The 25,680-nt window shown below is 52.7% G+C and overlaps 1 protein-coding gene across 1 annotated transcript; it reads left to right on the forward strand.

The window, feature by feature from the left end:
* Positions 1-3,834: 3,834 nt before the first annotated feature.
* Aqp1 (aquaporin 1 (Colton blood group)) lies at positions 3,835-13,063 on the forward strand. The gene is made up of 4 exons (XM_013035125.1): positions 3,835-4,372; positions 11,768-11,932; positions 12,173-12,253; positions 12,856-13,063. Exons 1-4 carry the CDS (start codon positions 3,989-3,991, stop codon positions 13,033-13,035), a joined length of 810 nt encoding a protein of 269 aa, XP_012890579.1. The 5' UTR covers positions 3,835-3,988; the 3' UTR covers positions 13,036-13,063.
* Positions 13,064-25,680: the final 12,617 nt, after the last annotated feature.

Here is a 25,680-nt window from a genome sequence, read left to right on the forward strand (position 1 = left end):
AAGAGAGCTGCCAAGCAGCCCTCTGGGAGGATTGCAGGCAGAATGGGGGGACCTGGTCAGTGGATGGATTTTCTTTGGCTGGGGATATGTGTATTTGGTTCTGACCACTCTCTGTCAGGCCCCTCAGGAACTGTGACCCATCTTCCCACACCCCTTACAGCTCTCTTTTGACTCAGGAAAATGTAACTACACTGTCAGCTAAACCTTACTCAACACCTTCGGTGTCCAAGTCCCTCTTCCCTCAGGCCCCATCTTCCCAGAGGAAATAAAGACACTCTACTCCCCAACCAGTGTGTAGGCCAGGGAGGATCCCTCTCAGCTCTCAGCCCTCAGCCTCGCACTCAGCAGAATCATCAAGCCTGTGACAAGCAGGCCAGCCTGGGGTCTTAGTTCCACACAACCCAAGCTCTTCACCCTAAGGCGGCACCTGAGGCTCTGTCTGGCCTCCTCTGCTCCTGGGGCCAGAGACCAGTGTTCTTTCCCTGACTCCCATAGAGACCTACCCTGACTGTGCTGGGAACAGCAGCTCTGCTGGGCACATCTGGAAAAGTTGTTACCCAGACAAGACCACTGTTGCCAGCAGGTTCTGCGTAGACGCCAGCCCGCCTGGGGCTCAGATCTAAAGACAGAGAGCCCATCTTGTTTATCCTGGCAGGGACTGTGGGTCCAGGCCATGGGAGGCATATGGGAGCCTGAAATGGTATGGGGACACATGGGGGAGGAGCTGGCTCACAACCTGAGCCAGCTGTGCCTACTCCCTTGAGCTCTACCCTCCGTGTTATGCTGCCTTCCAGGGTTCAGTGAACCCTGGCCTTAGCAAGGCTCTATCCTTTCTTCTTGCCTTCTCTGCCTGGCCTGGACTGTGACAGACAAGAGGAGGTGGAGGATCTGAGCCTCCCTGAGTCCAGGGCTTCTTCCTTCCTATCTAAATGGTGAGGTAACGGCTCAGAGGTCCCTTAGTATCCTGGGGAGAGTGGGAGGGACTGAGCTCCCCTTAGCGGTTCTGACCATGCCTATGTTCTGTGGGTCCTTCCTAGAGATGTCTTTTCCCACAGCGATGGGGTGGTTGTGGCAGGAGGGTAGAAGCCCTGGGGAAGGTGAGGACACTGTGGGTCCTGAGATTGGTGGAAACATTGATAGGTGACATTGATGCATCCTTTACCAAGGCAAAGGTGCTCTGTCTAACCTGTTACCCTGGGACCCCCACTTCCTGCTCTGCCCCAGTGCAGGGTGATTGTCTGGTGGGCCTTTCCTCCCACCTCTCTCCCTCTCTCCCTCTATCCCCCCCTGCCTGCCATGACCTCACATAGCTGGGGACACTTAACTTATGAGGATGCTGTGGCACAGTCCATGGATGACTCTCCACAGATTGCGTGCCATCTGTGCTAAGGTGGTACCTGGCTCCAGGGACTTACAAACATGTGCAGGGCCACATCACTTACCTTTAGATGCAGGACCTCTGCCTGTGAACAGTGTCACACAGGCCAGAGCAGCCCCATGCTCCTGACTCTGGTCTCTGCCTGGCCATTCCAGCCTCTGAGGCAGAGCCAGCAAGTCTTCTTGCCTGGGTTCCTGTTGGCATCACATTTTAGCCCTGTACCAGGCAGAGAAGGTCAGAGACAACTATGGGTCCTGCCAGGGACCAGGAAGTTGAGAGGAGGCAGAGGATGGCATCTCTACTTTGCGGGTATAGTCTGAAGGAGATACTTCAGAAGGGGAACAGCCCTATTACAAGCAAGCCAGGTCTGGGGGGGGCACAATCCTGCTGCAGGAGCCTGCTTAAAGGGGGAACAGGGCAGATCTAGAAACCTCTGTACAAGGGAACTCCCCTTGTTGCGAACTCTGGGGAGGAGCCTCTGGAAATGACCAAAGAGCTTCCCTTGGGGCTCCATTGTGTCCAGGGTCCCAGTCTAGGACCAAGGGGCATGGAATGAGAGCCAGGGCCAACCAGAGTGGAAGATGAGGGCCAGGGGCCAGCCTCTCAGAGGGTTACTTCCAGGCTGTCTGAGTAGATGCCCTGCATCTTCTGACCTCTGACATCCTGCCTTGAGGCCTCTTTCTCTAGGCCTTCGTGGCACTCAGGTATACACAGTGAGCCCTGTTGCCAGCTGGCCACTTACCAGCCAGCCAGTTAACAGCTGATCATCATGTAAACACCATGCTGGTCCCCAGCAGCTCATCCGAGTGTCAGGGGCAGCACACGGGCAGAAGGTAGCCAGTGATGGCTGCGGTCATTCTCTGAAGGAGACCCTAGGCTACAGTGGCACATGACACACATTCATTCTGCTCCACTCCTGAAAACACAGACCTCATATCTCACTGGGCCTCAGTTTCCTTTTTATAATGAGTGGAGACAACACCTTTGATAAGGAATGTAGTGGGCAGGGAGAAGGAGCAGAGGGGCTCTGATGGTTCTGGGCTCCTCTCAATGGGCAGAGAGGCCCCTTACCTGCTCAGCTCACCTTCTAGCACAGCAGACAAGTTGGCTGTACTCAGAGCTCCTAAAATCCAGACTTGCTCTGTTGATCGGCTGCCACTGGGTCTTTGTGCTGGGGTACCCAGGCTGGACTGAGGAAGTCTGAAGCACACTTTATGCCTCCTACTGCTGGCTCTCTACCCCCTTTTTTTTGTCCAGTACTGGGTCTTGAACTCAGGTCTTTCTTGGGGTTTTCTGCTCAAGGCTGGTGTGCTACCACTTGTACCACACCCCCATCGTTTCTTGTTTTGTTGGCTAATGGGAGGTAAGAGTCTCATGGATTTTTCTGCCCAGGCTGGCTTTTAAAAAAAAAAAAAGAAGGGGGTAACAATGTTTGACAAGAAATGTACTTATTACCTTACTCATGTAACTGTAACCCCTCTGTACAGCATCTTTACAATAAAATAAATACAAAAACAAAAAACTGTGATCCTTAGATTCCAGCCTCCTGCATAGGTAGGATTACAGGTGGGAGCCATCAGAGCCTGGTTCTGACCCCGCCCCTCCTTACTTTTTTCGTTTTGTCTGTCACAGCCCTAGCCTATCGCCCTGTCTCAGGGAGTCTCTTCTTTCCCTTAATTCTAGCATTGCTCACTTTCTATTTCCGCTGTCTTCATCCTGTCTCCTGTCCTCTTAGCCTGTGCCTTCCTCTTTTCCTTTCTCTTCTATCTCCCCACTGCCTGGAAACTCCATCGCCTTTGAGGGGAAAAACCCATCCGCATCTCCCTCGGCCTGAGGGTTCCCAGAGTGAGGGCTCCCCACAACCTTGTTCATTTTGCTCAGACCTGCCCTCACCACTGCATGTGGGGGTAAACAACCCCCTGATGTCCCTTTGGTCCCAAGAACTGAGGCCTGGCTGGTGGGGGGAGGGTCCTAAAGTGACAAACAGTTCTGGACCACGCATGCAGAGGCCCAGGCCACTTCTTGCGTCTCCAGAATTGCTCACAGAGGTTAATATGCTGCTCCAGGGTGGGCTGGAGATTCCAGGCAGGCCGATTGTGGTGCCTGATTCCAGGGAGGGCAACGTCCACCCAGAGTCCAGCCTGCCTGCTCCACCCCCTTCACAGCCAGCTCTGCTCGCTGGCACCCCAAGCCGGCACACTGGGCTAGGACACCTGGATTTCTCTACCCCCCTGAGTGGGGCCAGCTTGGAGGAATTTCCCAAAGCCTATTAGAGCAAAGTTGCCTCTTGCCTGCCTCTATGAGCTGGGCAGGGCTGAGGGCTGAGGGTTGAGGGTGGAGAGAGGGAGGGAGGGAAGGAGGGAGGGAGGGAGGGAGGGAGGGGAGAAGAGGAAGGAAAAAAGTTGGCAGCCACAGTAGAGCGGCGTCTGCATCCATCCAGAGGAGGCTCGTGCCGTGTGGGGCGGGCCAGGAGCAAGGAGAGGCCTTCCTCCCTTTGTGCTCCCCCCCACCCCCCCAGCCCTATAAATAGGCCCAGCCCAGGCTGTGGTTCAGTCTTGGAGGGAGTTGAGCACCAAGCAGTGAGTTTTCTCCACCAGAGTCCCTGCCAGCATGGCCAGCGAGTTCAAGAAGAAGATCTTCTGGAGGGCCGTGGTGGCCGAGTTCCTGGCTATGACCCTCTTCGTCTTCATCAGCATCGGTTCTGCCCTGGGCTACAATTACCCACTTGGCAAGAACCAGACGGCCGTCCAGGATAACGTGAAGGTATCGCTGGCCTTCGGGCTGAGCATTGCCACACTGGCCCAGAGTGTGGGCCACATCAGTGGTGCCCACCTCAACCCAGCAGTCACCCTGGGATTGCTGCTCAGCTGTCAGATCAGCATCCTTCGGGCGGTCATGTACATCGTGGCCCAGTGCGTGGGGGCCATCGTCGGCACCGCCATCCTTTTGGGCATCACCTCTTCCCTGACTGAGAACTCGCTCGGCCGCAATGAAGTGAGTAGTGCCCCAGGTTTGGGGCTGATGGGGAGGGGCCCTGGCCCAATCCTCTACCCACTGTGCAGATGGGGACACTGAGGAATGGGAGGATGAGGGGTGCAGGAGGGGGTCCTGTAGAGAGTTGGGGATGCTGAGGAATGGGAGGATGAGGGTTTGTAGAAGGTGGTCTGGTAGGGAATTGGGACTGGAACTCAGCTGTGCTGTAGCCACAGCCTGTTTTCTGCCAGGCACTGTGGGAATGGGAGAACCAGAGGATAATGGTTCTGCCAATATCTTAGTCCTATGCCATCCTTGGGGTGGGCTCCTTCTGAGCCCTGCTACCTGCTGTTGCCAGCCGTGCCAGAACCCAGTACCCAGCACTGTAGCCAGTGCTGCAAGTCTTAGCAGGACTCCCTTTGTGTGTGTGTGGGGGGGGGGCACTGTTAGGGCTCCAGCACAGCTTCCAAAGCCACACAGAGAATTGGGGAGAGTCCTTCCTTCCTCCTTTGCCCCTGGGCATCAGATAAACATGGGAATCAACCCCTTTGGGGGCTGTTGATGACAGTCGAGGTAGAAAAGGGTGTGTCCCTAGGATCCTGGGCATGGAGGGGTGTGGCATGGGTGTTTGTGTGTGTGGAGGTGGAGGTGTGCACGTGTCTGCTGGCTCAGGTCTCCTGGGCTTGTGGGAAATGTATAGCGTTCGTGCTTTGGAGCTGGGGTGAGTGTGTAGCTGCCTGTGTCCATTGCTTGGTGCTTGAATGACATGCACACAGATGTTGATGACAGTCAGTTGCTGGAAGTAATCACCCGGCCCTGTTTAACACAGCTCAGTGGCTGTTAGGAGTGGTGGCTACACAGGCTTTCCAGCACAGACCAGGCTTTTTAGCTCCTCAGCCAAGTGCACTTGAGCCCAGGCTGGGGGGTGGAGGGGTGGGGGTGGGGAAACAGACTGGCAGAGGAGCTGAGTAAGAACAGAAGGTGTCTCAGAGGCAAGCAAGCTGGGGGCAACCTCACTGGAGGCAGAGAGGAGGGACTAGAACTAGAACACGAGGTTGGCCAGGCCCTGGCAAGGCAGGAGGATATGGGGACAGTAAAGGAGCTGGCCAGGGCTCCTCCTTGAGGACAGCACTGGGTGAATAGTCCTCTGGTTTCCAAAGTTCATGTTCTGGAGAAGGCCACCAGGAAGGCAAGGTGAAAGTCTGGCATGGGGGCAGAGGCAGATGAGCACTTCTGGGTCACCGTGACTCCTTTCCAGCCTGTCCCTAATCTGCTGCTGCTGACCAAGATTGAAGATTAGCTCTGCGTCTGGAGTTTAGACTTTAGCCAGGGAAGACGTGGCTGTGACAGGTGTAAGGAACAGAGCCAGAGAGGCTGTGTCTCCTGGATGCAGTCTTGCCAATGGGAACAGAGCTAGGTGGCATAGGGCAGCTGCAGGGGGTGGGGAGGTGGTGAATCCAGGCTCACGCTGGGTGAGCCAGGCACGGGCCAGGCCTGAATATCGGCTGGCAAAGACTTTGCTGTCTCTAGCGTGGCCATCAGCAATGAAGGCAAGAGGCCTCTTTGGTGCCAGCTGGGTCTGGCTACACCCTGCTCTAGCTCCCATCCCCTCTTTAACTGCCATTTGTCAGATTCACCCCAGTGTCTGGGCAGGGGCAGGGTACAGATGGAAGAAAGAGAAGGGCAGGCCAGAGTGGAGCAGTGTTGGGCTGAGAGGAGGGTGCCTGGGTTCAAATCCCACTGCTGCTAACTGGTTGAGCTTCCTTGCTGAAGATTTCAAGGTGCAAGGGGGGAACCTGGGACTGGGGATGGCTCTATTGCACCCACGCTGCCCGCTCTTTTATTGGCTCACGCTTATCACCTGTGGCAAGGAGGGCTTGGCTAGGAGGGGCAGTGCCAAGTAGAAGATGAGACCTCATGGTGGGGGCTCAGTGTTGACCCTCCATAGCACAGATGTCTGGGATTCCTGAATACAATCTGGGCTCCCTCAGATGTTGGTGCTGGGGTCTGGAGGGGCCTGAGGGTGGAAGGAGCAGGGGACATTCTCTTTCCTCCTGTTACTCTGCTCCTTGCCCCACCCCGACCAAAACCTGGGTGGGGCAAATTGTTGGCATGGAGATTTCCAAAGAAACGAGGGGACTAAGTGGCAGGAAGTGGTTGGAGTGAGTCAGGGGGTGTCCCCTGGGGACACAATGGGGACAACTTTCTCCTGACTGAGTCAGGGCTCTGGGTACGCCCTAAAGAGACCACAGCACTTAGGGGCCAGGACGAGTCTAAGAGATGGACTTGAATCTTGACCAGGCGAAGGCGCTGAAGCTGGGGTGAAGACCCTGGCCTGTCTCTGCTTGGGCTCAGTGGCTACCACTTTGGGTGACTCCACTCCCTGGTCAGGCTAAGGCGTTCCTAAAATCCATCGGCGAAGGGGACAGAAGAGTAGGGCTGGTTCTGGGAGGTGGAAGATGTCAGGGCCTTTGCTGTCTAATGTTATTCTTACACTCTCTGGCTGGACTCTTGTGGACATGGCTGTGTGGTTGGGTGCTGAGTGCAGGCTGGGCTGGACAGGGCTGGACAGCTGGGCTCTCTGCCCTGGGAAACTCACAGCCTCTGGCCTAGATAAGCCTTGTGCACAGCTGCCTGTGATATGAGACAGGAGGCAGGTGTGATAATGAGGTGTCAGGCAGGATGGGAACTTTTGGGCTAGAAGGGTTAGAGGACCAGGAGGGATTCAGGGAGGAAATGTCATGTGATCAAAGTGTGGAGACCCTCAGAGAGAGGAGGGGAGAGAATCTGTGCACGCCCAGGCAGAGGGGCTGGCACCAAAGCCTGGGGGTCAGTAGTGTGGTCAGGCTGGGGCCTGGGGCAGGCTGAGCTCTGGAAGAGGGTGGGGGCTCAGAGTTTGGCCAGATCTGACTGATCTGGGGGACTGTGTTTCCAGAGTTTGTGAATTTAGCCTTCTAGGGAGCTGTGGCAGAGAGTGGCCCTCTTTGGGGTCCTCTTCATCCTGCTGATTCAGGGGCTAAGTACTTGGAGAACACTCCTGCCTGCTGATAACCATAGCCCTAAATACTCCCTCTTTCCATTTCCTGAGCTTCAGTTTCCCCAGCCAAGAAGTGCCAGGGCTCCAGGGCTACTCCTTGCTCCACCACTGAGGCTCCTGGCCCCTGCTCCAGAGCTTGGGGTAGGTTGGGTAAAGGGAGGTCAGAACTGACCAACTCAGCCTGTCCTGACCAGGGAGGGGGCTGGGGGCTGAGTGGCGATGGCTGAGACGTGTAATTATTGTTTCCAGCCAGAGAACAAGGATAGGGAAGGCATGAAGAGGTGGAGCCCCGTGGTGACTTCCCTCACCATGGAAAATTCTCCCGCAGGCCCTTGAGCAGCCCACTTGGCATTGCCCACCCCAGCCTGCTGCCCACCCACCCCCAGCCTGCTGTCCTCCAAGCCTTCTGTCCCCCTGCCTACTGTCCCCTGCCCTCAGTTATTTTTTGTCTCTTCAATGAGTGTGTGCATGCATGCATGTGCATGTGCGCGTGCACACACACACACACACAAATACAGCACATGCATGGCACATAGCACATTCTTAAGACCCACTCATTGCCTATATTCAGGCCCTGGGCTCCAGGAGGATGGGGTCCTCAGTGGAACCTCTTCCTTTCCCTGCCTGAGTAAGGGAAAGGAGTCAAGAAGAAAGATGCCATTGCTTTGTGTAGTTCTTGTTGGGAAGATAAGAAGACTTCTGGGCGCAAATAAAAGGCCTTTGAGACCCACTTCTCACTTAAGGGGGCTCCTCCCCGCCCCCCTTCCGCCCCTTTCCAGCTAATGGTAACCTCTGGGTCAGTGTGACACACTCAGCACAGACACAGAAGTATAAACAGCACAGCCATTGGGACCTCCTGCTGGCAGAGACCCCCCCCCCCGTTTTCCTCCCCAACAGAGCATTCTGGGAGACAGTCAAGTCAGCCATGTTCCCAGATACTTGGCCAACACCTGACTGGACTCTCTAAATGTCCTCCTGGGTTTAAAAAGTGATACACTAATTTGGAGACACAATATTTCCCCTATTTTTCTTAAACCAAACTTGTTAAATTCAAGGTTAAGTTGTTCTCTGTTGGTGCTGTTGGCATTTTTTTGTTATTGTTGTTGTTGTTGTTCGTTTTTGTTTTTAAAATAGGTTGAGAGGAAGGGTTAACATTTTTTTTTACTGTGGAAGTAGACTGACATAGTTATCCTCGTAATTGTGTCTGTTTTTACATTATGCATTTTAGGTTAGAGTGCTCAGGGCTTACAGGTTGAGGATTTTTATAATTCTTTGATAGAGTTTTTTTTTTAGCTTAGTTGTTCTGTAATAAACCTCTTAAAGTCTAACTAAAAAGAGAGAGCGAGCCACCCCTAGGCACATGTGATCACCATGGATACAGGAGACACTGTCTACAAAGCCACAGGGGAAGCCAAACCCATGGGTACACTGTGTGCACATGTGAACAGAGAGGGTAGCCCAGTGGGCCCCCCACCACCCTGTGCCAAGTGCTGGAGACACTAGGGGTGAAGGTGAAGCCTCATGTCTCACATCCCCTGCTCCTCGGGAGGAGATGCTCAGAGTCTCAGCCAGGGTTAGGTGCTCTGCTGACACAGGGTACCCAGGCCATGTTGAGGGTGCTAGGCCACAGAAGCAACTCTGTTGGCCTGGCTGAGGGGATCAGAAATCATGGCATGGAACAGTCAGTCCTGGCCTGTTCTGGAACTGTGATATGCCTGCAGTCACAGAAATACCTTTGCCAGCGACCCCAGTCTAAGTTGAGAACAGCTAGGTTTCTTGGGAGTGAACATGTTGGCCTGGAGTATGTGGTATTGGCCAGGAGTGTGTAGCGTTGGCCTGGAGCGTGCAGTGTTACCTTGGGACAATAGTCCTGGCTGTGCTGCCTCCTCCCTGGGCCTCTGCCTCCTGCTGGCCTCTCACTGTACTTCTGTGGACCAAAGGCTAGTGTTTGACCTTTCCAGCTAGGACGCAAATACAGGGGTGATGTGTCCTAAGAGCTTCTCTGGGGCCAGGCTGCCTTGAGAGAGGATGAAGTTTCTAGAAAATTAGCATTTGCTGCCATTCTGTACTATAGAGAGCTTTGGGCAGGAGCTGGGAACAGTTCCCTGGCCAGAGGCTGCCCATAGCAGTGGTCAGTGAAGGGCTAGATCTGAACAAGGCCTGAGGCAGTAAGCACACCTGGCTAGGACAGGCAGGGAGCTTATGGCTTGCTGGTGCTTTAGAAGAATCCTGTGGGCTTTTCTGTTGCTTATACTTACATTTGATTATTGATTATTTTCACTCTGATCAGTGAAACTGAGGACCTGGGCCAAACCAGACTATGTTGGAATGTGCAAACAATTACTTTTCCAACAAATGACCACACCTGGGATTGGCTCTATTAAAGCACTTGTTTTAGATTTCATGGGCTGCACAGAGCCACATAAGGCTTGATGTTTTACTCACTCTTTCCTGGGTATTCACTTTCAGTAGGCCTTTAACTTCTTCTTATAGCTCTGAACTGTCAAGTTTCCAGGCTGAAAGTAATGTAGATCCCTCAGGTAGAGGAAGAAAGATGTCCGGGAAGGCAGCGGTGGAAGAGGCAACAGAGTAGGAGGCTGCAGTCTGTGGCTTCTGGCTGTCAGACAGGGGCACCTTCTGGGGTCCCTAGGTCATAGGGGACTCCAAGCTTCTTCCATTGGGCTTGGAACCATGAAAAGTGGAGCCCTGGGGGAGGGACTGGGACTCAGATATAGTTACAAAGCAGAGGAAGAGATGAGCTTGTCTTTGGCTGCATCTGGGTGAAGTGTGTGTGTGTGTGTGTGTGTGTGTGTGTGTGTGTGTGTCCATTAATCAGCAAGGACTGCCTGGCTTCAGGGATCCTGCCAGCTAGCAATTAGGCCAAGCCTAGAGAGCAGAGGATTTTCCACGGAGGCTCCCTGCCCCTCAGACTGAGTGTATCCGTCACAGCTTCCCCCTCACTTGGTGTGCCAGCCTCTGCCAGCAGTGCAGCGGCACTAACTCCTACCTCCACACCTTTGAGCCTTTGTCCTGCCTGTCTCCAAATCCATCAGAAGCAACAGAACAGAACAGAATAAGAGCTATGACCATCACCCACTCTCCAAACATCCAGCATGGCTCCACAGCCTTTGAACCTCTCAGCTGCTCTAGAGAAAACATCAGATCCACTTTGAAGATGGAGAAACTGAGGCCCAGAGAGGGACAGGTCACATCCAAATTACCTATACGTAGAAGAGTCAGGATCTGCACACGGGGCTTCTGCCTCCACTGCCCAACCTTGGGGTGGAAAGAAAACTGGGCCTTGCCCATAGGGCGGGGTTAGCCAGAGGGGAGGCAGCTCTGGGGTCGCCAGGAAAGGGCCTGAGCTGAATTGCAGGGCAGGAGAGGGGATGTGAGTCACTCCCTGTAAACCAGGACTACAGACAAAGGCGGGAAGAGGGGAAGAGGATTGTTCTCCTGAGGTGCTGGGCAGGGGTGGGAAACCTGGGGTGGGGGGAGCAGAGGATTGCCCCCTACCCAGGATTGTTTAGAAGTGACTCCCCAGTATCTTCAGGATTGAGGTGGGGGTTTGAGATCTAGACACGCTGCCTCAGAGAGGGCTGATGTGGTCCAGCTCCTTTGTGGGGTGCACCTGATCCAGGACCCCCACAGAAGAGAGTGTAGGGCCCTCTGGGGAGGGGTCTTCCTGGGGCGGCCGCAGGGGGAGGGCGTGGAACCTTCTGGCAGCTCCCATTCCCTTCTTTTTCCATGAGTCATGTTTCTAAAAGTGGCTCAACAGCGGTGGCCGCCAGACTGCAGTAGGGGGGCCCGTGCGGCCGAGAAAGAGGGCAGGGCCTGCAAGGAGAGAGGAGGGACAGGGAGGACAAGGCCAGAGAAAATGGGAGAGAGCCACCAGACCGAGGAGAGAGAAGACAGAGGGAGAGATGTGGAGGGCAAGGACAGGGGAGAGCACAAAGGAGCAGCCAATCACTGAGAGGTCTCCCTTCCCTCCAGCAGGAGAGACTCAGGTGCAACAGGGCAGGGATAGAACAAAGCAATGTCCCCAGCTGGCTTGCTTCTACTCTTCTATGAGAGACCATCCTCCAGGCCTGGGGTTTACCCTCACCTTTGGCTTTGGGTAGCCCAGACCTAGATGTAGCTGAAATGGAGGCCCCACTTCTGATCCAGGTGAAGCAGGGTGGAAGAAGGTACTGGATGCTGAGCGAAAGCATCAACAGCAGGTGCGGTTGGCACCACCCAGGGTGTAGGTCTGAGCAGACCAGCCCTCTAGGCTCAGTGATAGGCTGTAAGGGCAAGCGTGTGACTTTGGTGCCTGGGGGTCTTGAAGCCCAGCTATGACCTGTCCTGCTCAAAGGCCTTATCCTCTCTCTCCCCCGCAGCTGGCCTCTGGGGTGAACTCTGGCCAGGGCCTGGGCATCGAGATCATTGGCACCCTGCAACTGGTGCTCTGCGTGCTGGCTACCACTGACCGCAGGCGCCGTGACCTTGGGGGCTCGGCTCCCCTGGCCATCGGTTTCTCTGTGGCCCTGGGACACCTGCTAGCGGTGAGTAAGGCCTTCCCAGATGGGGCAGTGGGGAGGGCTGGGTATCATGGGCTGGTGGGGAGGCCCTGGGCTGAAGAGGAGGGGACAGCTCTGAGGGCCCGGAAGGAGACAGAGTTCTCTGGGTCTTGTCCCTGTCCTGGGGCTGGTGGACCCCCTTCTTGCTCCAATTCCATGTTTGCTTCTTCACCACCCCTCACCCCTTGCCACTTTCTCTTTCCCTGTTCCCTCCCCACACAACAGATCGACTACACTGGCTGTGGCATCAACCCCGCTCGATCCTTTGGCTCTGCAGTACTCACCCACAACTTCACCAACCACTGGGTAAGACCATAGGGCCCTTGGAGGCGAGCAGAGCATGGCAGTAGGCAGCGTGAAGAATAGACTTAGGTCCAGCCTCTGCCCTTGCAGCTCAGACCTGCTGACTCCAGCCGGCTGCCTGGCCCCCATGTCATTCTTCCTCTCTGGTGGAGATCATGGTTCAAATCCTGGCTTTGTCACCTTCTGATTCAACAACCTTGGGTAGGCTCCTTGGTGTCTCAGTTTCCCCAAGTGGGAAGTAGGCCTAAGGGAGCTCTCCTTGAGAGTGCCCAGGTGGGGAAAGGACTCTCAGTCTAAAGTATAGCTCAGTGCAGTGGCAAAGGCCTGTGGGTTTCAGATCTAATGATAGTTGGCATGTGTGCTCTAGGCCAATTAAACCATCCCTAGGGCCCTGGGAAAGGCAGGGCAGGGAGTGGCCAGTGACAGCTCTCCTGTCCAGGAGATGCTGGGGGGTGCACAGGAATCAGGAAGTCAAGGTTTAGCCCTTCCTGCCTCTGCCCCAGGCTAAGGTGAGCAAGAGTGGTCTGGGGGTAGCAACTGAGGGGCATCCAGGAGGGTTCCCCAAGGTAGGAAGATGAACTCAAAGCACACCAACTCTCTCCTAGATTTTCTGGGTGGGACCATTCATCGGTGGTGCCCTGGCAGTGCTGATTTACGACTTCATCCTGGCTCCACGTAGCAGCGACCTCACGGACCGCATGAAGGTGTGGACCAGTGGCCAGGTGGAGGAGTACGACCTTGATGCTGACGACATCAACTCCCGGGTGGAGATGAAGCCCAAATAGAGAAAGCCTGGCCTGGGCATCAGTAGGGGGTGGGCAGGGATGGGTGGAGGGAGGGAGGGAGGGCTCTGAAATCATGTTACTATAGACACTCTGACAAGTGGGCTGACATTACCCCCAGAGAGCTGTCAGACCTGTGTGGTCCAGGTCCAACCTTATCAGGGGCAGTTCTGTCTCTTTCTTTCTCTCTTTCCTGGTCTCAGAGCTTTAGCAACTCACTCCCTTGGCCATATGGAAGAGTTAGAAGGGAAGGACCACTGCGAGTTGTCCCCTCAGAGTGTGATAGGAGGAGTACCACAAAGTCCTGCTCATCCCAAAGTTGCTCACCACCTTGCCTGCCACAGGTGCCTAGGGTGCTGCCATTATTGCTTTGTGCCTTTGACCACACCCCCTTCTCCTAACAGGGACCCTGACCCGTCCCCCCACAAGGGTGCTTTGAGTGGGAAGGGGTCCCAGGAGGGGCAGTGGGAAAAAGCAAGTTGCAGGTGAGCTTTGCCTTTTCGGTGTGAATTCCATCTCCTGCTTGGACTTGGTACATGACCTCGTAACTGTCCCCATCTCAGGGCCTCAGAGACCCCCATCTGAAAAGTGTCAGGGGAGGGGAGAGTTATGTGGATTTGGAAGGTGTAGACACAATGCAGTTATAGAAGGGTCTATCCAGACCAACACAACTTACACAACTTCATTCTCCAGACCAACACAACTTCATTCATTTCCCAAGGACAGAGATGGCCTACCCATCTGCATGCCCACATGTGTGCGGGCCGAGCTTCCAAGCCAAAAGGTGGTCTGGGTTAGCGGGTGCCGTTCCCATGGCTGGCTTCCCAGACAGTCTGTGTCACAGCAGGAAGGGCATGCACGTCACAGAGAGAGAACCAGACTCTAAGTGGGCAGTCTTTCCATCCATCATGGCATGGCCTTGCTTGTTATTCAGCTCTCTACTTCCCCTTGCCAGTGTGGTCCAGGATGCCATTGTGTGGTATGTGTTTATTAAAGAGCAGTTTAGATTACATGAAGCCCCAAGCCTGAGGAGAGAACGTACCAAATGTGTAGCAGATGCCCTCTATGGGAGCTGGGGTTTCTGAGCAGGGAGGAGCAGTTCTGGCCCCTTCATGAGCTCTTTGTTGGAGGCCTTGGGGTAATCATGTGACTGCACAGGCTCACTGAGGGACCCCAGGTTCCCCACTGACCTGGAGGAGAGACATGACCCTTGACCTGATGACATAGCTCCTGCTGCACTCAAGGATAGTTCAGAGCACAGAGTTCACTTGGGCACTGCCATCTCCTGCTGGATTCTCTACCTAAGTCCTAGCAGCTGCACCACTGTGCTCTTAGCTCTGGTGCCAGCCCAAATGGAGACACAATTATGCAGGCCTGAAGAGCAGCAGGGTGGCCAGGGTGCTTAGGTTGTCACTAGCACATCGTATCTGCACACCATCCTCCATTCTCTAGCAGGACCTCTAACCCCTTTAACAAATAGGGAAATAGAGCTCCGGGTCCCACAGCTATGGAATAAATCTGGCCATCCTAACACCACAGCCATGTTTAAGCACTCCCTGGACCACAAGATGCCTCTCATTCCCAGATTTGCAGTTCTGTCTGGGCAATGGCCATGGCTGGGGGGTGAGGGGCTGTGCTGGGGGTGGGGAGGGCAGACCCACCCATGCCTGGTCTGGCATCTGGACCCCTGCATCTGTCTGCTCTGTGTATATGTCTCTTTGGAATTGGAATTTCATCATATGTTAAGAAAATAAAGAAAATGACTTGTTGGGTCCTTCTGGCCTCTTGTAGTCTTTTTTCTCTAGACACACATCATCCCTAGGGCTCCCCTGGTCTGTGCAGAGATTGGCCCCACCTCTAAGGACCCAGTCTGGGGCCACAGCCTGTCCTCTGACCCCGGGATCTTGGCCTCAGGAGATGGGCACAGCTATACAACAGGACCTTTTGCAGGGGATGGGGGTGGACACAGGGTGGATGTGGAGGCCTGGGAGGCCTGGGGGGACAGAGCTTCTGGACAACTTATGGAGTTGTGAAAACCATATCCAATGCTGGAGAAAGCTGAACTAGAGTCAAACAGTGCTGTTAGACCCATGTGCCATACTCTGAGCAGGGCTAGGATCCACTGGCCAGCCAGGCTCCCACCTTCCTCTCTCCAGACCCCTGTACCAGGGATGGTGTCTGGGGCCTACAAGGGCTTGGGTTGGAGGAACATATGTGGCCATTCGTATCAAGTGAACCAGGGTGGCTTGGATCACATGATGCAGGAGCCAGAACTCATGAGAAATGACCTAGGTCCTGGACATTGACCTCCATGTGAGGGATGTGTGTGTTCTGTAAACGGCCTGTCACACTGGGAACTGGTGTCTGGAAATGGGTCAGGTCAGGGTCAGGCTTGGGTTCAGAGTCTGGGAGGTACTAGGGGCCATCAACCTCCTGGAAATCTGTCTAGCAGACTAGAAGTCCATCATGGGCATGAACTGAACACGGAAGAGTGAAGGAAGGGCTGGCCCCTCCTAGACTGCCCCTGATAGATACCCGGTGTCCACCCCAAAACTGGCCTTGAAAGATACTCAGTGTCCACCCCCAAAACTTCCCCCAAGAGATACCCAGTGTCCATCCCAAAACTGTCCCTGAGTGACACCCAATGTCCACCCCAAACAGCTCTTGAGAAATATCTGGTGTCCACCCCCAAACTACCCCCTGAGAGACACCCAGTGTCCACCTTAAAACCACTCCTGGGAGATACCCAATGTCTCTGCCATGCTCTGTGGAGGGTTTGGCAGCTGGTGACACAGGGAGGGGATTCAGGCGGGTCCGGCGGGTCACCAGGAAAGGACTGGTGAGTGCTGTGAAGGAGGCTTTCTTCCTGAAGAATTCATGGGATAAGTGGGAAGCTCAGCTCATGGAAACTCCCCAGATGGAGGACTTGTGGGTATGAAGGGAGAGGGAAAGCCAACCTAGGGTTGGCCAACCTAGACTGGCTGTGGAGGTCTGCTAACTATGACAGAGTACTGTTGGTAAGGTGCAACTCCTTTGAGGTGCATCTCCACTGAGGTATATTTCTTGTGAAGTATGTCTCCTGTGGGGTGCGCCTTCTGTGAGGTGTAGCTCCTGTAAGGTATACATTCTATGAGATGTACCTTCCCTGAGGTGTACCTCCTGCAATGTGTATCTCCTCTGGTGTGTACCTGCTGCGAGATGTGCATTGTGTGAGGTGTATCTCCTGTGAGGGGTCTCTTATGGGGTGTGCCTCTTGCGAGGTTTATCTCCTGTGGGGTGTGTGTCCTGTGAGGTATGCCTCAGGTGTCAAATCTGTGAGGCGTACCTCCTGGGAGGTGTGGGAGTCTCTTGCACAGTCCCTCTTGGCTTGTCTTTCAAGGTCTCATCCTCCTGTACTTAATCCTTCCCTGTTCCTCCTCGGGGCCCAGCTACCTCTACCTTATCATCTGCTCATTTATTTCCATCTCTTCCCACTTCTGCTCCATTCTACAGCAGTTTTCTGCTATAATCGATGACTTCTAGAATCTAGAACAGAGGTACAGCCTGAAGGAGCTGGGGTGTCTAGTTCAGCTGCTATGTGAGAGGAACCTTTCTGTGACTCATCACACAATCTATTTTTTTTTCTTTTTGATGGTGCAGGCCTTTGAACTCCAGACCTCATACTTTTGAGGCATGTGGTCTACCACTTAAACCATGTACCCAACTCTTTGTACTTTTGTTATTTTTCAAACAGTGTCTCACTTTTTTTCCCAAGCTAGGCCTAGATCATGATCTTCCTATTTATGCTGCCCATGTAGCTGAGATGTCAGGTGTTTATTATTATTATTATTATTATTATTGGTCCAGTCGTGAGGCCTGAACTCTGGGCCTGGGCGCTGTCCCTCAGCTCTTCAGCTCAAGGCTAGCACTCTACCACTTGAGCCACATTGCCACTTCCGGCTTTTTTTCTTTTTGCTTATGTGGTGCTGAGGAATCGAACCCAGGGCCTCATGCATGCAAGGCAAGCACTCTACCACTGAGCCACCTTCCCAGCCCTAGGTGTTTATTATTGTAGCCAGATTTTACTGGCTTAGATGGGGTCTTAGGGACTTTTGGCCTGATTGGCTTCATACTATGATCCTTCTGATTTCAGCTCTGTGAGTAACTGTGATTATAGGTGTAAGCCACTGGCTTCATTCTCTCTAATCATCACAGCAACACAGGCAGATAGCAATGTCTCATTTATGGAGGATGCCAAGGTCCCAAAAGATGAAATGATTTGCCCAAGGCTGCCCAGAAGATAGATGGTAGAATTGTGATTTGAAACTGCTTTGTCTGACTTCAAAGACCACAATCTTTGTGTACAGGATACAGGCTTCTTTTTTTTTCTTTATAAAAACATAGTTTATTGTAAAGATACTGTACGGAAGGGTTACAGTTACATGAGTAATGAGTACATTTCTTGTTAAGCATTGTTACCCGCTCCTTTGTTGTTCTCCCACTATCCCTTCCTCCCCCTCTCCCCCCGCCAGTGGTAAAGTTCTTGTGAGTATCATTGTTGGAGGCTTGTTTTGTGGCAGTCCTCCTACCCTTTGCTAAGTTGGCTGGACCAGCTTAGAAGCTAGGCAGTGCAACACACATAGCAACCCTGAAGTGTGTAGAGGAGGAGAAGGAGGAAGAGGGGAGAAGAGCTGACCTAGGAGCAACTGCCATCATTCTGGGATTTGTTGGTTGTGGCGTGAGCCACAGACATGTGGGCACCACTAGACTGAGGCTGCTTCCCTGCCATTGGTCATCCTGCTGGGTGGAAGATAGACTTGTTGGGTCACCAGGTCATAGCAGAAGGGGAAAGGCAGTGCTGCACTATGAGGAATAATGATGTTCCAAGACAGGCTCAGGCACCCTTAGGGCTGGTCATACAAAGACTCCTCCAGCTTGAGACTTTGTGCTCCAAGCCTGTGTCTCTCAGGATGCTCATGCCTCACCAGTACAGGAGAAAGGTTTGCAGGGTGGGGTAGTGACCTGAACCCCTGTCTCTCTTTTGTCCAGGTGATTGTAATGAAGGTAGAAACTTTTCTTCAAGCATTCAGGGCTCAGCCTTTGTGGTCAGGGTCCTAGATAGTCAGGAGATTGTCTCGTGAGACACCTGTGGCCTCTACCCTCTGATTGGGTCACTTCTTCCATTAGATTCTCTTGTGGCTGGAGCCAAGACTTGCAGGGATGGCTTGGCAGCTGGAAGATGGTGACTTCTGTACTTGGTCTACCAGGAAGCAGGATGTAATTTAGCTGCCATGCAATCTTAGAATGGTTTTCTTTCCATTAACCTCATGAGAGCAAAAAGCTGTGGCTCTGTAATTGCTCCACCTGTTCCACGCCCCGTTCCCCTTGCCGATTTTCTAAAATCTTTCATACAGAACAGGAGCTCAGTCCTGTGGCGAACATTCCTATGAGCTTGACATTGGGTTTCCACAATCATGGGGTCAACCTGATTGGGTTCCCCATATTTGGTAGCCTGGAATTCTGTAGGCCCCTGTGTTCTCTCGAAAGGTTTCATTATCTCCTTCTAGACCTAGGGAATTTCTTTTTTCTCCTCTATAGGAGGAGAATTGAACTTGGAATTTGCCAAGTGGTTAGTCAAACACTGGGTGAAGCATGTCTGGGGGTCTGCAGTCCAAACTCTAGCCTGACCTCAGCACCATTACCCTCTTCCAGCCACTGTGGACTCAGGGGCCCAGGTGGAAGGCTGGGGTAGCCTCCTCCCATGACTCTAAGACCATGGGGACTTGGGGGATTTGGAAGCCACATGAAGGGTTCTTCCATTTTGGGGTTCCCAGCAGGCCCCCAGCATCCTTGGAACCACAGTGGTCTGGAAAAGCACTGGAGGAACTGGTGATGGGCCCGCCCTAGGCATGGCCAGGCCTCAGTGGCCCTTTGGGATTTTCCATGGCCCGGTACAGCAACACCTTCCCTGGTCAGAAGCTGCTCAGGAGTGGACAGTGATTAATGTTTTATGGACGAGCTGCTGGGCGGGTGCCTTGTTTTCTCTAGGCTTAGAATACAATGAGGACGATGCCTGGAATTTACTGCCAAGCAGGGGGCCAGGGTGAGGGCATTCCTGGGAGCTGAGGACTCATAGGTGGTACTATTTACTGTCCTGGGTGCCCCAAAGGGTGACCATCCTGTAGGTAGGAAGGACAGGTGGAGGCCTGGCCTCCAGGGTCACCTTCACTAGCATCCAGTGACCATCAGTCCCCGCTTGTACCTACGGCCCACTGTGCAGAGGGACCCATGCAAACGTCACGGGCAGAGGTCATGGACGGTTCCAATGAGCTTGTCCTGCCCAGGTGATTTGACCTCATTCCCTACATGTAGATTTTCACTTGGTTCTGCTGTTTTTGGCATGTTGATTGGGCTTGGGGTGAGGGGACAATATTGATTGGGCCTGGGAAGAGTCAGTTGGCACAGGCCAAGTCAGCCTTGGTGGATCTTAAAATACTGGAATTCTTCTGGGTGGCAGAGAGCATTTTATTCCCACAAGAGAGCTGTCCATCCTATAAGGGCCAGGTGCAAAAAAGGTGTGTGTGCATGGATGAGTGTGTGCATACATGTATGTGAATGTGTGGTGTGTGTACTACTTGTGCATGCATATGTGCATGAGAATACCGATATGTATGCTCGTGTGTGTGTGTGTGGGGGGGAATGGCAGGGTTTGCCATTCATGCTGTCATTCCTGTGTGGGTCCTCTGACTGTCCTGAGAAACTTCCAGGTGATTCTCTCTCTCCTGGCTTGAGGTGCACTGACTTGGGGTCTGGGGACCATGGTGGCCTAGTGCTGGACCAAGCCTGCCTTGGGTGGACAGACAGAGGGAGGAAAGATGTCCTCTGTATGGGTCACCCGGTCCTTAAGAGATGTCACTTTCAGGTGCTGTACTGGGTTTGGCTGCTCATGTGAAATAGCAGCTTGAGGGGCCTGGCTTGGGCTCCTTAGGGGGTATACCCCATTTTCAATAAACTCTAATGTGAGGACTTGGGGGGAGTGACATCTCTGCTCCCTGTAGTGGTGATATGGGAGAAAGTGAAGAAAGACAGAGACTCAGCAAATGAGACTTTAAAAATGAAGCCCGAGATACAATAGGGATGGAGTAAGTTCTCAAGGACTGGAGCCACCATTCTCAAGAATCTTGAACAAATGTCACAGACATCTTATTCAACATGAGCTTTACTATTTTTTTAAACTTAGCTTATATTTTTCATGAATTTTATTTTTTATTATCTTTAAGTAGTTGTATGAAGGGGTTTCAATTCAACATGTCAGTTTACTAGCATAATACATCTTGATCAGATACATTATGTTTATATCTACTTTAGTTTCATAAATAGATATAAATAATGTATACCTTCAAAGAACTCTAGCAGACAATCGAAACTACTTTAAACTCATGAAGATGAGAAAATTCAACTTCATTATTTGAGTTTAACCTACAATCAGGAGGTGGTGCCCAGGCCATGCAAAGTACTGGTACACATCAAGTATCACTTGTTCACACACGGGTGTGCATGTATATATGCATGTATATGTGCACATATGCACGCACACGTGTGTTCATAGGTATACAGCATCTCCACATGTACCTGTGCATGCATGTGTACACACATATGTACATACATGTATCTGTGTAGATGTGTTCACATCTGTGCATGCATGTTGTACATATTTATGTATGTACATATATGTGCATGCACATGTGCATAAATATATGTGCATCTGTGTACATGCGTGTTCATGTGTGTGTGGTTCCCATCATGCAGTGCTCCTGAGCCAGTGTGTTGAGGGCCTATACAGAACACAACCTCTTTTTGGAGCCCAAGATTGGATGGGTTCTTCCTGCCAGGGCAGGAGTGACCTTTTCTGGTCATTGAGCTCCAAGAGGACTTGCCTTAGCCTGGCTTGGCTTTTGAAGCTTGTGAGGACACTGTACTAGACCCTGCCTGCCCAGTGAAGGCTGCCAGTCTGTCCTGCTTTGTTCTGCTTCCCACCTGCCAGGCCAGGTGACAGCACCAGGGTCTCTGGATATCTGCATATGAGCAATGTGGATACTTGCCCCTCTTCCTTGGATCGATCACACACAATGCCTTCAGAGCAAAAGGCAGAACAATGAAGTACAAAAGTGTAGTGTACAGAAGTGGTTTCCAAGACAACACCACGGAGTCAGCTTTAGAGGGATCCACATTGAAGAGGGCATGGCACACACAGCTAGTGTCCATGACTCCCTCAAACCAGTGGCAGATTGAGGGGATGGCGCCTTAATTCAAACAGGTCCCTGGCATTGCCCGCTGCAGAGTGCTCTGAAACCAGTGTTCCAGGTGTGCATTTAGTATCTGTACTGCAGGTGTGGTTTGTGACAAAGTTGGAGACAGAAATTTCCAGCCCCCCACCCCCTTACATGAGCCCCTTTGCCTTCTGCCTCATTTTACCCTGTCACTCCTGGGCCCTAAGGTGAGTGAGTGCTTAACTGTTCGTGAAGTTTCCGGAGTCATGAGCGTACCCAGGCTGTTACTGATGGCCGGGTGGCACCATCCATCCGAGACAAACTCCAGGAATTCCACTGCGGCCAGTGGCCTCCAGGACTGGGAGGGGCAGTGCATCTGCCTCCAGGAATGTGGGCCAGAGATACCAGGCCCAGAAGGTCTCATGGAGGGCAGCTCCACTTCCAGAAGATTCTGAAGGCTGCAGGGCCCTAGATCCTAAGTGGAAAGCCACTCCAAGGAGGAAAAACTCTAGCTTTAGATTGGGAAAGGAGTTAGTGGGCTTGGAATCCCCACAGGCCCTATCCCTGCTCCGGGCTGAGGTCTGGCGAATGTCTGGGCTTCAGGGGTACCCTGCCCCCAGAGGTACTGCAGGGCAAGAGCAGCAGCTCTGGGAGCTGAGGCCCCTTCACAGGGCTGTGAGGGTAGAAAGTCCTTGTCCTCCACAGGACTCATACCTGACGGACACCAGAAGTGGAGAGTCCTCACCTCCCCAGGTACTCAACCTGCTGGACATGGGAAGTAGGAAGGCCTCGTCCTCCTCAGGCATGGGTGTGTGAGTGTGCATGAGAATGAGTCCATGGGTCTGTGTGTGTGTGTGTGCATGTGTATGTCTGTGTGCACATGTACATATGTGTATGGGTGCCTATATGTACCTATGAGCATGTATTTGCTGTCACCTGAGTGTGACTGCCCAGGTCATAGCTGGAGATGGCAAGGTTTTAGCAAAGCCCCAAGCCTACAACACAGATTAGCAAGATGGGAAATCTGAAGCAGAGCGATGAGACTAAGTCACCTGGGGCTCAGTGGTCAGGGAAGGACTTCCCAGAGCTTGCTCTGCACTTTACCTGTGACTCCTTTTTTTTTTTTTTTTCCATTCCTGCTGTTGAACTCAGGGCCTGGGCACTGTCCCTGAGCTTCTTTTGCTGAAGGCTAACACTCTACCACTTGAGCCACAGCACTACTTTAGGCTTTTTCTGTTGATGTGGTACTGAAGCACTGAACGTAGGGCTTCATGCATGCTAGGCAAGCATTCTATCACTAAGCCACATTTTCAGCCCCTCCTTTTGCCATGAATATTTTTGCCCCTGAGTGTGCCATCCTGTTCCTCCCTTCTAGGCCTCTCCAGGCCCAAGTACCACACCAAGCATAATGCACTCAGGCTGGCCTGCAGCTCCCTGACCCTGGCTCTGACTCTGGCCCTCCCAGCTTGCCTGTCTGCTCCTCCACCATGAGTCCCTGGAACATGGGGTGTAGGAGGCAGAAGACATTCACTGAACAGAGAGGAAAAGGGAAGTGTCCGGGAGCAAAGCCTTGCAGATGGGCCCCTTAGACAGGTCAGGGCATTATTTCTGATATAGGCAGAGAAGCAAGAAGCAGGGTCCCAAGGGGAGGCCACAGCAGAGGCCAGGCCTGTGGAGCTTGGAGCTCCTGGTAGGCATGGAGCTCTTGGCACTGGTGAATTTCGGGATGGATCCCCCAGAGTGTCCATGGGCCTTGTGGCCATGACCTTGCCATGAGCCTGTACTGGGCAAAGACTTTATGTGTTGCTTCACTGGGCACTTGTAAATGAGCGGAAAGTTAGGGATTTGAGAAATAACAAGGTCCTATCCTGTGGCAGGCAGGATTGTGAGACAAGAATTCTTCAAACCGGAGAGGTTAGGAGAACCGCATACAGCTGCATGGACAGAAAAGGCAGTGTCAAGACTCCGAGCGTACACAGCTGGAAAAGGCAAAGCCAGGATGGAATCTGAGCTGTTGAGTGCTTTCTGTTCTTGGAAAAGGTGGTGCAGGGAGGTGCAAAGGGCTCCAAACTGCCCATCTGTGGGCCAGACAAGCTTGTTTCCCATCTCTGGTCTACATTTCTTCAGCTTACTTTGTGGTCCCTGGCCATGCATCTGGGGGCTTGTTCCTGGGGGCAATTCCAGAGATGAAAATTCCACACTAGAGCAGCACATTCTGTGCATAAATTACTATCCACAGGGAGATGTGGTATCACTGAGCCCCAGCCCCATCCTCAGTCCCCAGGATTACTGCCTCTCCCATCCTGGGTTATTAGTGGAAGCAGACCTGTGGATTGTGAAGAAGAGTGGGCAGAGTGGGGGTTAAGCTGCAGGGGGAGGCTGGGAAGAGCTCTTCCCTGGACACTCGTTCTCAGGTCAAAGGTAACAGTCAGCACCCCCCCCCCCCGTGCTGGGACCCAGGCCCAGAATCTCTAAAGGGGATCTGGGGGAGTGTCAAGAGCCCCCCATAGAGGGACCAGGCTTGCTTGTTCCTTGATGTCCTCCAGACAGAGCACAGGTATCTGGCTGCACCAGGTCATCTTGATTTGCAAATGGAAGCAAAGGGCTTAGGGAAGAGAGGGCTGGGTAAGCAGGACTGCCTGAAAATGGCAGCCTATGGAGGGGTGGGTGGGGTTTGGTAGGAGTTGGAGGAGGAGGTCCACAGGGAGCCTGTGGTCTCCATCTCAGACTCTTTTCCTCTTGCCCAAGACTCTGTGGCCACCTCCTTTCTTGCCTCTGCCATTTTAATTTTAATTTCATTAAAAATTAAAAGGGCTGGAGGTGTGGCTCAGTGAGAGAGCACTTGCTTAGCAAGCACAGGGCACTTAGCACAAACCTCAGTACTGAAAAATAAATATTGCTGTGTGTAGTAGCTCAGACTTAGGACCCAGACAACTGGAAGGCAGAGATATGGAGAATTGTGGTTTGAGGCTAGCCTGAGTAGAAAGTTATCAGGACCTCATTTCAATCAACAAACCAAGCATGGTGGTAAAACTATCCAAGCTATCTGGGAGACATAGGTAGGATAGTGGTGAGAAGCCATAAAAATCAAGACTATTGCCAGGCACTGGTGGCTCACACCTGTAATTCTAGCGACTCAGGAGGCTGAGATCTGAGAATTGTGGTTCAAAGTCAGTCAGGACAGAAATGTCCCCCGTGAGATTCTTATCTCCGACGAACCCTTAAAAACTGGAAGCATTACTGTGGCTCAGGTGGTAGAGCACTAGCCTTGGGCACAAAGAAGTTTATGGACAACACCCAGGCCTGAGTTCAAGCCCCACAACTGGCCCTCCCCCCTCCAATTTAAGCCTATTTACAAATTAATTAAGGCACAAAAGGGCTGGGGACCTTTGGTGGCTTTCAATTGAGCAAAAGGCTCTGAGTCCAGATCCCAGCATTGCCAAAAGAAAAAAAAAGTTAAAATACTCAATTCTCATATATAATACATACAGCTTGTTAGAACATGGGCTGTGGCTCAAGGCCACCTGGCTTAGAGTCTGGCATCAAACCAACCTGTGGTTCTTCAAATAGTCAGAGCAGGCAGCTGGGCCCACAGGCTGGGGCTAGGGCTAGGGTCCAGAGAGCTGAGTCTATCTAGGCCCACAGAACAGTTTCCTGGACAACCTGGGGTCCCCCACCATCTCCTTCTGCAAAACCAGGCTGATGCTTCATGCCTGGCTCATGCATCATCATCTGTGCATCTCCCAGTAGCCCCTCAGTCAGGCTTGCTGCAGTAAGAAGGGCAAAGTCTTCCAGAGGTTTAAAGTTTATAAAGCGGCAAGTTATCCATGTACAAATCAAAGCCTTTTTCCGCTGAGGAGAACAAGGTGACGCATTGTTCTCAGGTCAGGGCTACAGCACAGTGTCTCAGTGCCCCCTCCCTCTACACCTGCCTCGCCCTCTCTCCCTGCCAGGTGCTCAGTAGGCCTCTGCTTTCATGAGAAGGGAATGAGGCGTCAAGGACAAACCCAATCTTGAGCTGCAGGTAGGGCAGCCAGGCCAAAGGCAGGCCCTGAATAGTGTGTCCCCTGTCCTGTGGGGACATATGGAATTCTGTCCCTCATTTCCCCTTTCTATCCAGCAGGAAATTCACTTTGGGATTAGGAGTTGTCTGAAGAATCTTAGTAGTAGAGACTAACTCAGCACTCAGGGCCCAAGGTTCCAAGTCAGATTCTCAGATGTGTTCCAAGGGCCTTCAGCCTGATGCTCAGTCTGCCTGACCCTCACCCCCAACTCAGCACTGTCTTACTGTGTCTGTGCTGCTGTAACAGAATATGGGAGATAGGAAAAGGGGTAATTTACAGAAAGGTTTGTTTCTTATGGTTCTGGAGGCTGGGGCAGTATCCATTATGGACCACCC

Source organism: Dipodomys ordii, unplaced genomic scaffold, assembly GCF_000151885.1.
Source record: "Dipodomys ordii isolate 6190 unplaced genomic scaffold, Dord_2.0 Scaffold205, whole genome shotgun sequence".
NCBI classification, from domain to species: domain Eukaryota; kingdom Metazoa; phylum Chordata; class Mammalia; order Rodentia; family Heteromyidae; genus Dipodomys; species Dipodomys ordii.